General features: G+C 38.3%; 2 protein-coding genes across 3 annotated transcripts; both read right to left on the bottom strand.

The window, feature by feature from the left end:
- Positions 1-221: 221 nt before the first annotated feature.
- Positions 222-7,852, bottom strand: LOC103339363 (protein DETOXIFICATION 42-like). Of its 2 annotated transcripts, XM_008242646.3 has the most exons (13): positions 7,413-7,848; positions 7,104-7,225; positions 6,315-6,530; positions 5,993-6,153; positions 4,797-4,932; positions 2,534-2,630; positions 2,289-2,389; positions 1,724-1,887; positions 1,312-1,383; positions 1,118-1,234; positions 902-997; positions 616-734; positions 222-511 (listed from the first exon to the last, which is right to left on the bottom strand). In XM_008242646.3, the coding sequence occupies exons 1-13, from the start codon at positions 7,451-7,453 to the stop codon at positions 469-471; spliced, it is 1,485 nt and encodes a 494-aa protein (XP_008240868.2). In that variant the 5' UTR covers positions 7,454-7,848; the 3' UTR covers positions 222-468. The 2 variants fall into 2 exon arrangements, with proteins under 2 accessions (XP_008240868.2, XP_088898767.1); XM_089042641.1 differs by lacking the exons at positions 902-997; positions 1,118-1,234 and having other exon boundaries at positions 7,413-7,852.
- A 723-nt stretch (positions 7,853-8,575) lies between these two features.
- On the bottom strand, positions 8,576-10,919 carry MEF1 (mitochondrial RNAediting factor 1). Its single transcript, XM_008242647.3, has one exon. It carries the CDS (start codon positions 10,728-10,730, stop codon positions 8,901-8,903), a length of 1,830 nt encoding a protein of 609 aa, XP_008240869.2. The 5' UTR covers positions 10,731-10,919; the 3' UTR covers positions 8,576-8,900.
- Between the last annotated feature and the right edge of the window lie 2,466 nt (positions 10,920-13,385).

The raw sequence follows: 13,385 nt of genomic DNA, 5'->3' as shown, positions 1-13,385 counted from the left end.
AGTAAATAAGATCTTTTGAGGGATTTAGTTTGCCATCTAGTTAACTGGGGATGCTAAAGGACGTGAACTTGTGGGGTGCTAAGAACAGTCACCCACGCACTTATAGATGAATGTTAACTGTTGATGCATGTGAGTGCAGCTGATAATAGTCTACATGCATCAACGGCTGACAATCACCCAATCCTTATCATAATTCACACGTGAACATAAACAACAGTAAAGATCACCAATTACGATTCATTTGACCTAACTTGAGAAAGCAGTAAAAGAATGGTGCTCTCTTGTTTTTCATTACATATGTGTGGTTATCTCAATCATCCCCAAACAAGAAATGGTGATGGCAGATCAGTAATATCATCCCCTCATAAGAGTTTCCTCTTTGCCCTTCTGGTGAGCTTGTAAGACATGCTCGACAATAAATAATGTTTGGAAGAGAAGGAATATATGCAGAAACATATTATTCAGAATTTACTCCCTAAGAAAGCTCCACGGTCCCGTTCCCGTTCCTATCCTGCAAAAGGTTTCATGCTGTTGAAGCAACTTTGAATTTACAGATCACCAAATATGTTATGACAACAATCTTTGTTAAACAATTTAGTTCAACTGGATATTTACCTCCAAAATCCAACCAGTGCGCGCAAACTCATAAAGACAGATAAAGCAACCCAGATACCAACAAAGCCGTGGCTTGATAATAGAAATAGGCACAATATGCTCACCAAAGCCACCAAAACCTGGAATTGACAGAGAATAGTCACAGAGAGAGAGAGAGAGAGAGAGAGAGAGAGAGAGAGAGAGAGAGAGAGAGAGATTTTTCTGTACAGACATCTATTCTACCACTGGTAAACAAGAAGCAAAATAAAAAATAATTGATTAAGAGCGCAACAAGCGTTAGACTTGCCATTGAGTATGCAGAATATGCAAAATCTGACGCTCCATAATTGACTCCATCAAAAACAAATGCTAAAGCATTAATAGGTTGAGTCACTGAAACAAACTAGCCAAAACAAAAACAAAAACAAAAAAGTCTCAGCTCTAAATTGCCCTGGAACTATTGGAACAAGAAAAAAAGAAAAGTCATTTGTTTCTTTGCTTGGGCAGAAGGGGAGAGAGATACCGGGATGCCTAAACTTATAAGCTGCAAAACATTGATGTCTTTTGTAAATATTCTGGAGCCAAACTGTAATACAACTGTGAGGATGATCGAGAGCATTAGCCCTAGAACCAAAGCCAACTGCATAATAGAACCATAAGCAATTCAAAATATGACAAGGAAAAAGAGTAAATTGATATGTTCAAAAGTTAGGTTACCTGCAATACACGTGAAGCTGTGGCGGCAGCCTTGCTGTAATCTTTCCTTGCAAAGGCGCTTGCAAGGATTGCCTGAAAGTGAAGTAGGACGGTGTTATAGATGATAAGAAACAACAGAATTACAGCAAATAAAACAAGGCTAAGACTGCCTTAAAACAGAGCAAAATGTGATTCTTAACACGAGCAAAACATAATTTCTGAAACGATATGTACAGAAGATAGTCTATATATGGCCAAACACCAAGCTCATAGGTTGTAGATTTTTACTATGCTAGATACAATTTCTAAACATTCTTAAGTGAAGTGCAATTCTTATTTGAACATGATAAGGTAAGTCCACAAAATTGTGGGATGTCAGGAATGTAAATTACCATCATATCAATCCATTCTCTTTTCAAAATCCATTACTTACTTGTCCAGCCACAGCCAAGCCGTCAGCAAGCAAAGAGGCTGCCAACCAGATCTGCAAGCAAACTTGGAATGCAGCCATTGTCGTTGGTCCCTGCCTTGCAGCTAATGCTGCTGCCAGAGTAACACAGAATGTTGCAGCTATCACCCTCACCATTAACAAAAACCCTGATCCAAGACCAAAAAATTAAGTTATAGAACAATCAACAAGAAACTATTTTCTAATAGAAAAACCATAGACCAGAAGATGAGGAACTAGTGAAGGAATTTTTTTGTTTGTTGAGAATTTAGATTATAATAGAAGGGCCAACACGATAAATTCTTATAAAATAACTTGAATGTCAAACAAAATGATCGTAATACCTTTAATATAATAACAAACATTTTAACTTCATGAAAACCTGCTCGAGAAGATATGGGAACTCGACTATAGGCTATCAGTGTTTTTGTACATATATTAAGACATATTTGGGGCCTTGAGTTTCAATAATACCAAAGATACGGATTCATTATCTAAGGACTGGTGAAATTCTACTTGCAGATTAGGGTTTAGAAATAGAAGCCTCTACCATTTTTCAGAAACTGGCCAAATCGTAGATCTTTGACACCTGAGGTTAGGAGATCAACTTGCTTGTTTAATTTCCATATCAATATCAGGGAGATTAAGTACCTACAATGATCACAAATCAAGTGAAACAGCAGCAAAGATGCCAAAGAGTGTCATTTATACTAACAAAAAAAGAAAAAGAGAAGAAAAGAAGTCTTGGCAAATGGTCTGAACTAATCAATTACTATCAGCCAAAGATAAGCTTACTGAGAAATAACATGGGCAATGGCCGCACCTCTAACACCCATATGGAATACGAACATTAATATTGGGTCCAAAATGATGTTTGCTACATCTCCCACAACTACATGTTAAGAAACAAACCATGCAGAAGGATTTCAGTCAAATTAACCCAACAAAGATGACGAGTTCATATCCTTCATAGCAGAATCTGCTCAATAGAACAAAATTTAGAATTACCCCCAACAAGTAATGAAATTGTTAATGTAGACAAAATATGTGCATATACACATACTTAGTAACAATATATATTCTGGTGTTTGCAAAGTTTTAGATCATTGATACTTTCTTCCTGATTATTTAGCAGTATAAGCAGTTGTTAAACAAAAAATAACTGGAAGACTAAATGTCCAAGTCAATGAACAGATATATATGGGATTCAAGCATTCTACAACTTGGATCAACTATCAAATGCAATCTTTTCATAAGACGGATGCATAAAATATAATACAAACAGTGAATTAAATGAAACAGATTCCTAACCCCCCGACAACGGAAAACAAGTCAAACCCAGGATAAATGGTTGGTATTTACATTTTTACATACGAAACTGAGACTAATGCTATCGTTTGATCATGATTAAAAGAAACTTGAAAACTTACGCCAGTATCACTTCCCTGGAGGTGAAGATAAGACAAGAATGGAGGATTGCTAGTTTTGAGATTTTATGCTTGAAAATGAGAACAGGATCAGAATGATATAATGACAGGATGAAGAAAGAATAATGGAGGACACAAATGATGTCCCGGACCCAATCCAATTCAATTTGATAGTCATCCCCCTGGATCTGATATATTGGCATAGAAATTATGAATGCCATCATGACATGGATCTTCATAATGATCTTCCATTGCAGAAGGAAATTATTCAGTTCAAATTCTGGGAGAAGATTATACTTGTTTCAAAAGCTAATGAAGTCACTGCATTTTTTTGGGTCATGCTCGTGTTTGTGCCTAAATAAATCACGGTCATCAGAAGGGACCTCTTCTCGGCCGTGGCACCTGTTCATGGACTGAACGCCACGCTTTAGTCAGACATTTAGCCTTTTCGAAAACAAAAGAAAAATACGAAGGCAGGATCTTCTCGGCCTCACAACCACGGCATTATGGGCCGAGGCCGAGGTCCATGAGAGACACGGCCAAAGATACTATGGTCAAATCGCCACGTGGCCTCAGGGTCCCACGCCCCATTTAATGAAGTAGTGCCTCTGACCGCCACAGCAAAACCACTGGGTGCAAGAAGCATTTAATGCACGAGGCAGAAGGGAAGTGATTGAAGTCGGATTTGGTAACAGGAATCAGAGTGGTTAGGCGCAAACATTCTCACAATGCATTCTCACGGCTTGAGGTCAGATCACCAACCACTGGACCAGAGCATTAAATGCGTTCTCACGGCCAAGAGTGCAGAGCCCACGATCAGGGCGGTGGCCGAGATTTGCTGAGATTTATGGGGGTCACACCACCATGGTTCACGATCCCAAATGCCGATTTGACTACCCACTTGCCCCGATCATACTCCACCATGCAGATATTTTCAAGCCATCAGGCAGATCTTTTTTCAGCCTCGATTGGCCCTCCAGGACTCCTCCTATAAATACTAAGCTCAAGACCACGTTCAAGGGTCCAGCACCAAACAAAAGCCTCCCACAGAGCAACTTATTTTTCCTGTAATGCATTTTCAATACCTTTACATGCTTTCCTAGGAGTAGTGGTAGATTGTAAGGAAAATCCATTCATCAATATATCATACAACCCTTGATTTTCAAGGCGCCGGAAGCACCATCCCTGTTATCGCCTCATTCACCCTATATATCATACGACCGTCGCTCTCCGAGCAACACGCAGGAGCACCGCCTAAAACCCACCACCAACACCACCACTAAACGGCCTTGTAGCTCATGCCGTGAACCTGACGGCCGAGACCAGTTCCTCTCTCGGCCACAATCGTTTGATTAGAAGTCGAACCCGAAACAGGCGCATCATTTGAACATCTTCTACCCAAACCCCATCACCATCTCGACGCACAGAGACCGTGCTGGCACGCCCGCACACAAACCGCACCGCACCCAAAAGAAGGACGTCACGTGTTGACGCGCATCCCCTCGGCCGGGAGCACCAGGCCGCGAGATTTGCGACGGACCAATAGCTCGTATGTGCATTGACAACGTATTACTGTCTAGTAGTCTAAAGGGAAAAAGAAATTAAAAAGAAAGATAGAAGGCTTAGATTACTTGTAGCATATAAAGGAGTTTTTGTATCTTTAAAACCACGAAAAACCCCTTGCACAGCCAAAGAGAGAAGAACAGCCGGAGCACCAAGTGACCTCAATGTTAAGTATTGTCTTGCTGGTTTTAGCATAGGAGAATTCTGCATTAAGAAAACAAAAGAAACTGTCATTATTGAACTCGCTATACATGCCAAGATATATCTTAAAACTTCAGTAATTTTATATAGAACCAAAAGGCAAATAGAGATGAACTCGAAGCGCATTCTTGAATAGAAAAAGCAAATAGAGATGAACTCGAAGCGCATTCTTGAATAGAAAAACAAACTTATGTGAGAAATATAACATCAACATAAGAATTGTAGAAATTCAGGACTTATATATGTGAAGTACCGGAACAACTTCAACAAGGAAATTATGTACATCTGAACAACATTGCAACAATAAGGAATCCGAATGTGCTTTACTTCAAATTCTGAATACAGATAACTCAAGAATTTAGTACTCATTAAACATATAGAAAATGATTGACTTCAACACATCAAATCTATCCTTGTAAGCATCTGAATCTAATAAAAAGAGCAGAAACAATGATTCAGTAGTACTGCTGGAAGTTCCCACAAAACATACCCAGCAAAAAAATGGTATGTCTCAGATATGAGATATCTTCCACACCTCTCTCTCTCTCTCTCTCTCTCTCTCTCTCTTGTGAAGAAATGAGGCAGAAAGAACAATCTTAATTTCCATCGTGCAACATTGCTCCGTAAGTTTGTTCCATCACTACTAATACTACCTAACTTAATCCCTGCCTGATTTTCATAAACACTTCTCGTAGAAAAACATTTTTTTACTGATAGGTATGTAAGAACTAGACCCCCCGCCCTCCTTTTCTTTTCTTTTCTTTTTGTAGGCAGAAAAGACACCCCATCGGCTCGACATTTTTGCAAACCGGACCCAATATATTTGGAGGTTGAAGTTTAAAACAGTAAAGCATAGCTTATTAAATGTATGATGCAGAAATGGAAACAGAAAGGGTTCGATAAGGAAACCCTCACAAATAAACTGAAGTTGCTAATGACAAAGATATGAGATCAACTTGACTAATATTCAAGGTACTCCATAACAAGAATTTAAAAAAAACAAAAACAAAAAAAGGATAAAACAAAATATCTAAAGACTCCAGCATTTCAAAATGTTACTTACAGAATCAACACCCATGTAATTGAGGATAGGCTTTGCAGCAAAAATTAGGAATACAGCTTGAATAAACCCAAGTACACTGCCAACCACCAATGCTGATGATGCAGATGGAATATGCCTTCGGACATGCTCAAGTTTGACCATTTCCGTAGATGACGACTTTCCTGTGGAGTGTAGTTCAAAATTGTAGCAAAAATATATAATAAGTGAGTATAATTCTAAATAGTTGAATTAAATTATAGAGGAGCTCCTATGAACATATGCAACTTTATCCATATATTCAGCATAGTCTCACATTAAGAAGGGAGTAAAGGAGGCAATATACCAACTAGTGGTACGAGTTCTTCCATCTCCATTTCCATGCTAATGGGAGTACCATTTTCAACGTTTTCATGAACTTGTTCATTTGCCCTCAGTTCTTCAGTAGCATCTTCTTCAGCAACAAAAGAGGTTGTAATACTGACAAGAGGAAAAATTGCTATCTTTGATACTTGATTGAAAACAGCAATAGAAATTCCAACAGCCGCGAGCTCCACTGGACCTATATGGATTATTGGGTAACAAGAGCTTAATTATTGATAACTAGTATTATTTCTATAATAAAGGAAAATGTAACAGCATTTAAATGGCACATCTACCTGGACATGGCAGCAGAAGTTAAGCATACGTACATAGATACATAAAATGGATGAACTTATCCATGTAGTTCATTGCAAAGCAACAGTTTCAATGGCCAGCAATGAAATATTGCAATTCTAAAATCAACCCAGTAGATAACTATTTCCAAGATTTTGCAAGTAATTAACTTTGTTCCTTCCATGACACTTCATAACATTAACTTTGTAACTGTCCTATAAACAACCTGGAAAAAAGGCTCTGTGCAGTTCACATTTTTCCGCTTTAGAAAGAAAAAAGCTGCAACATGAACAAAAAGCTTCCCATTTTTAAAATTTTGATTTTAGAGAAAAAATTTACATTTTAATCTCCCAGAAAAGATTCCGCTAAAATGGTCAAGATGTAAAGAAAGATTGGAAATGCATTTGTGAACACCAAACAAACAATTCAAGAAGTCACAGCTTCCTCGACTGAAGATTATCTTTGTTATATGACAAACCTATATGGCCAACGAATGCTGTATCAACTAGAGAAGCAACAGGGTCTGCCAATAACGCCAACAGTGTAGGAAGGGCTATATGCACTATTTCCAGGCCTAGCTCATCCGCTTTGAAAACATTTCTGGCAATAACACGCAAAAAACTGCAATTAGAAATCATAAACTTGCCACTAAAATCCTAACAAATAGAACCAACAAAAAGAAAAAAGAAACCAGATTTAATTAGACGTTTGAACCTTTAATACAACAACGATAATGATGACAATAGAAATAAGCTAAAAGAGGCCACTTAGGGAAACAAATAGTTACCTTATGTCCTTGAAGAAAACAAAGAGGGGCATATTGCCCATATTCTTTCACAAATTCAAGAGAGCAAGGCCTTTCTCATGGAGCAAATACAGCAAGGCAACAAACAATAAACAGTGCTATGAAAGAGAAAATCTCAATATTCAAAACTAATTCTGATCATTACCATTCCAGAAACAAGAAATGCTTCAAATGGATAAACATTCAAGAAATAAGGAAACCCAACTTCAAGAAAAAGTCAAACAACAATTTGAAACGAAAACCAAAAAAGAAAACAGGAACAACCCTTAAGAATTGACAACAGCTATCTAAAGATTGTATATTTTTTGGTTTTTATTACTAAAATGATCAATAAAAAACTGTAACAATGAGGACCCAAATCATCAAACGAAAAGAGTACGCTTAAGGGCAAAAATAAAATAAATCTTGTCCTCCAGAAGAGGTGATTTGGAGTGCTAAACTAACCTGCTGACACCATGTAAGCAGACACCAAATGAACCTCCCTCAGTTCATAAAATTCAGACAGAACCCAACCCTGATATATTATAATAATTTAACCTCAGACAATGGCAATCTACATGGTATATACACGTTTAACGTAAACAACTACAAAACAAAGAAAAATAAAGGGTCGTAGCATAATTGTAGGACTCAAAAGCCCATATGATTTGACTCACTCTGTAAAAGTCGATTTGTCCAATGGCAATGCCAATGTCCAATCCAACGTTTTTGCTGCCTTCTGTTGAGGCTTTCCTTTAGTTCAAACATTTTTTAACTTACATGACACTAATTTGATAATTTTAGCCACATGGAAAATACATATTTATATATACACAGATAATATGGGAGTTTAGCCTTCCATCGTGGGGAAGGGGCTTGGTGGTGCCGATAATCGGCTATACCAGAAGCCTTGTTTGCTCATTCCATCTCCTCATAAGCCTTTTGTATTAGTATTGTACTTGAATCTTTGCCTTTGACATGCGGTTTGAGTTGCATTTTGTTCCATGGAGTTAAAAAGTTTCATTTAATAATTAGGCTGTGCTATTTGGCACGGTGACTTGGCTGTGGCTCATCTCTTCTTCATCCAACAAGCATAACAATACAGATTATAAAAGAATCTAGACATATTTTGGCAACAACATAAAAAAAAGAACTCGAAACCTGCGTAGCGTGAATCCGTAACATTTGATAGATGATCTGTAAATTGAATCTATGGATGTACAAGTGCTCAGGACCGAAAAAGGAGAAAATAAAAAATGGTACAGGAAAAAATGGCTCACTAGCTCTTGCTGTATCAATTGAAAGAGATAGGCTCTAGTCCCTAACAATCAACGGAAAGATTGACTGGAGGTCTGCTGATGCACGCTTTATGATCAACCAGCAGCCAGAGCTTGAAGGGGAGCTTTAAGAATTTTTTTGTTGGGGGAATTTTAGACTATTCAGCCTCAGACCATCTTTTGGTTAATAGTTTATGAATTTGTTACATCTTACTTACCAATAATCTCCACACGTACATTTTCCATCCTCAAACCTATGAAACCTATTGTTATCCCTCACTATGATAACTCTTCCTGAGCACTTGGACATAAACTTGATAGCAGTATGACAATCGCCGCAAATACGCAAATTCTTCATAATCCTAATTGGCCTATCAGGTGGAAAAGCAATAAGACCGAATGCTACGGCTAGTCTTTCACTGTGATACCTAATAGTCTGATCTTTCTCTTCTCGATTTACTTCTCTTAGCACAAAACTTGTGTCTGCAACATAACCAGCTTTCTCCATTTCCTCCCCTAACTCCTCCAACTTCAGATAAATCTCTTTAGTTCTCATGTGCCTCCTGTCCCCGGCCGCAAATGTGTGAATCTTGTTTCCCTCCTCAACCCAGCTCAAACCAGTTTCCTTTTTCATGCCTCGGTCTCTTAGCATCTTCCTGGCCTTTGCTGCTTCCTCAAATCTTCCAGCCGCAGCATAAGCATTAGACATAAGCACATGCAGGCCAGAGCTCACAGGACCCAACTCAAAGACTCTGTCAGCCACAGAGGCTGCCAATTCAGTGTCACCATGGATTCGACAACCCGTTAATAAAGCCCCCCATATAGATTCTGTTGGTTCTATAGGCATTTCCTCAATAATTTTAACTGCCTCTATCAATTTTCCAGCACGGCCAAGCAAATCTACCAGGGAAGCATAATGCTGTTCCCCTGGCTCAATCCCGTACTCTTTCATAAGAGCAAAATAATATTGCCCCTTTTCAACGAGCCCAGCATGGCTGCAAGCATATAGCACACATAAAAACGTAATGAAATTTGGCTTCATCCCAGCACTTCCCATCTGTTTAAACAGATCAAGAGCCTTATCCGTGTGCACATGCTGCGCGCATGCGATAAGCATTGCATTCCATATTCCAAGATTCTTAACAGGTATCTCATCAAAAATTTGGTAAGCTCCTTCGATCACTCCACACTTGGAATACAAGGAAACCAAAGAACTACCTACAAAACTTGACAAATTAAAATTTGTTTTGAAGCACAAGCCATGTATTTGCTTCCCCAATTCAAGAAGCGTGGAGTTGCCACAAACCCGTATAACACTTGAAAATGTGAAATCATTGACGCCCAAATTTTGAACCAAGGCCTGTTTAAACAGTCTCAAAGCCTCCTCATCCTCGCCCACTTGAGCATACCCATATATCATCCCACTCCAAGAAACCACATTCTTGTGAGGAATATCATCAAACATCTTCCGAGCATCTCTTATCTCTCCACATTTAGCATACATATCAACCACTGAACTCCCCACAAACACATCAAACTCAAACCCAGTCTTCACCGCAAAGCCATGTACAGACTGCCCAACATCCCGCCTATTCAAAATGGCGCAGGACTTGGTCACGCTCGGGTATATATGGTTATCAGGGCGTAATGGCGTGCCAAGCATTCGACGAAAGTACTCAATGGCGAGAACCGGAAGCTCATTTTGGGCAAAGGAGGAGATGACTGAGCTCCAAGTGGTGGATGACTTATCTGGGGCCTCTTCAAAAATTTGGCTGGAATGAAGGGGCAGCTGGTTCTTGGAGTAGAAGTTGATGAGGTGGTGAGATATGAGAGGGATGGTTTGGAAGCCTGATTTGAGGACATGGGCATGGAGTTGGAGACCCTTTGGGAGGGCTCTTGATTGGGTTAGGGAGAGGAGGAGGTTGCAGATGTGCCTGTAGTTTTGTTCAAAGCTGTGTTGGTTTAGAGGGTTTTGTGGGGGTTTTGGGAGTGTGAAGTTGGGGATCAGTTGATGGTGGGGTGTTTTGGGAAGTGGGTGAAGCATTTAGAGGTTGGGGTTCTTCTTTGGTTTGGGAGTTTAGAGTGGTCTTGTGGGCAATGATGGACTTGACTTTTTGAGTAGGCTTTTAATCACTTGTTCAGCGATTGCTCAATACTGTTTGGCTAAATTTAAAAGTTTTGATAGTTTTTAGTATCAGAGTTAAGAAGAAAAAAACAATTTGGAATGGGTATTGGATTGTTCCGATTCTGAATTTCTTTTGCACTTTCTAATACATGGATATTAGAATTATTCTAATTCATGACTTCTATTTATGTCGATTTCAAATAACAATTCGTAATCTAATACCTAAAAAAACAGGACTTAGATAGATTGGGAGGGAGGAGTTGATCCCATACCCATTTCTCTCCTTAATGATGCTATATGGGGTGTGTGGATGGTGGCATGGACGGGTGGAGAAAGCAACCAGTAAAGGTAAGGCTGGGCATTTGGACTCGAAACCTGGCCAAACTGCCCAAACCAACCGATGGGTTGGGTTGGTTTGGTTTTTTTCAATTTTTTTTTTGTCACTGGTTTGAACCCAAACCAACCGAAATATATGATTCGGTGTACAATTTGCAATATTCAAAACCACGGTTTAATCAAACCAAACTGAAGATATTAAAAAATATTATATATAATATTATTATAAGAAATATATGTATATATAGATATATAATACATAGTTTCAATCTTTTCTTTTTCTTCTCTCTTAATCTCTTTGTTTGTCTTGTCATTCTTATTTTTGTTTTCACTCCCTCTCCTCGTCTCCCTCTTCTTCTTCTTCTTCTCCATCTCTCCCTATCTTTTTTTTCTTCTTCTCCTCTCCATCGGTTTTATTTCTTCTCTCTCTCTCTCTCTCTCTCTCTCTCTCTAAGAGCCAAAAAATCGAAACCGAACCAAACCAAACCACCAAGTCCGGTTAACCGTAGTGGTCGGTTTTCATTAATTATGGTTTGGTTTCGGTTTTCAAAATAACCAAACTCGAAGCCTTTACGGTTCGGTGTTGGGTTGAGCCCAAAACCGAACCAACCCAAACCGAGCCCAGCCCTAAGTAAAGGTGAAGCCTTGTGGATAATTTGCTTCCTACCTCTCAATTGAAAAGTACTTTATTTTTTTGGTTAATTTTTGTTTGGTATCATGCAGTTGTACTCTTAAGGCATGTTTGTATCCGTGTTTTTAATTTTAACAATGAGGTACCCTATATTTGTAATTTTTTTACAATTTCGTTAGTTGCTAATGTGGCATATATGGACTTACCTTTTTAACTTGCTTAAAATATTGATAAGTGTATTATTTCCTATATTTTTACACCTTTTATATGTAGGTTTTGTGGGGAAAGTTAATTAAAAAGAGTATTATTACTTTACTTTCCTTATTTTCAGCTATTCTGCGCTCTTGGAAGGATTTCAACTGAAAATCAACTTTTCGAATGCATTTTAGTGCAAGACCAATTGTAGAAGAAAGCTAAGACATTGAAGATCATTGTATCAAAGTTTCATAATTTTCTACCAAGCCAAATGCTCCAGACCTGCAAGTCAAGACAGCCTAAGTTGAAATCCCGTCAGAACTGCACTGCTGTGGAAGAGTGAAGATTTGAATATCTTTCCGATTTTTCCTAGTGGTGTGTAATATATGCTTGGAAAGCTTAGAGATAAAGCTACGTTTCTCATATTTTTCCAGAATTTTCTAGGAAGTGGAACAACCCCAAAACGTGCGTGCAAGTTGGCTGACGTGTTTCCAAGTCAAATAAGGATTCTTTCCTAGTTTGTTTCCTTAATTGTTTGAGATTTTGTTTTGCTTTAAGAGAGTTTTTCTAGACCTTTTTGAAGTAGGGTTTAGTTGTTTTATACTATATAAGGTCACCCTAGGATCTCTTCATGGTATCATCTTTTTCCACCATCGTTTTCTCTATCATCTTTTTCCACCATCGTTTTCTCTATCATCTTTTTCCACCAACTTTCATACAACCAGAGAAATATCAGAGGAAGCCAAGAATTTGCTGCTGCATTATTTGAGGAGCTTTTGAAGGTGTTCCTGTGAAGATTTTGAAGATCAAGTCCATCGGCCAAATTGGTTTTATGACAATAATTCTCTTGTTTATATTTTCTTCTGTCATGAACTAATTTCCCTTGCTAGGGCTACGATGTAGCCTAACCATGAATACTCAATTTTTATAGTTATATTAATTCCTTATTATTATCCCATGTTGAGTATTTGTTACTGTTCTTAATGATTTAAATATCTAGCTAATATTTAATTGATGATCCAAGCGGAGACCGAGAGGAGATGTTTGGTGTTTGCTTCTTGTAACAAATACCATGACTTGAATGAGTGCCCGAGAGGGACTAACATGACTCATGCAGTTTTCTTGTAGGTTCTCATAGAACTTAATGGGTTCTTAGTTTTCTAAATCCGTTGCTCGAGAGAGAATGGGTTGTTAATTGAGAATACTTTTGGTTGAGCCCGAGAGGGGATATCGAATGAATTAGGAGAAACCAACTGTCAACAGGGATAGTAATTAGGGTTAATTGGCTATAAGAATTAAGTAGAATTGGTTATGGTGAAATCGGATGCTCTAGTGTCTCATCATCTTAATTTTCTATCGTTAATTAAATTGTTATTTTTCATAATTGTTTTAGCTTTCTTGAATCAATCAAT

This window comes from Prunus mume, linkage group LG8 (genome assembly GCF_029339155.1).
Source record: "Prunus mume cultivar Tortuosa linkage group LG8, ASM2933915v1, whole genome shotgun sequence".
Lineage (NCBI taxonomy): Eukaryota > Viridiplantae > Streptophyta > Magnoliopsida > Rosales > Rosaceae > Prunus > Prunus mume.
Note: the sequence above shows the minus strand (reverse complement) of the source record. Positions and strands in the feature narration are given on the sequence as shown.

Coding starts and splice junctions, on each gene's coding strand:
- LOC103339363 (XM_008242646.3), bottom strand. CDS start 7,453: ATGGGCAATATGCCCCTCTTTGTTTTCTTCAAGGACATAAG. Junction 6,531..7,103: donor AGCATTCGTTGGCCATATAG/GTTTGTCATATA, acceptor TAATCCATATAG/GTCCAGTGGAGCTCGCGGCT. Junction 998..1,117: donor TTATAAGTTTAGGCATCCCG/GTATCTCTCTCC, acceptor TGTTTTGGCTAG/TTTGTTTCAGTGACTCAACC.
- MEF1 (XM_008242647.3), bottom strand. CDS start 10,730: ATGCTTCACCCACTTCCCAAAACACCCCACCATCAACTGATCCCCAAC.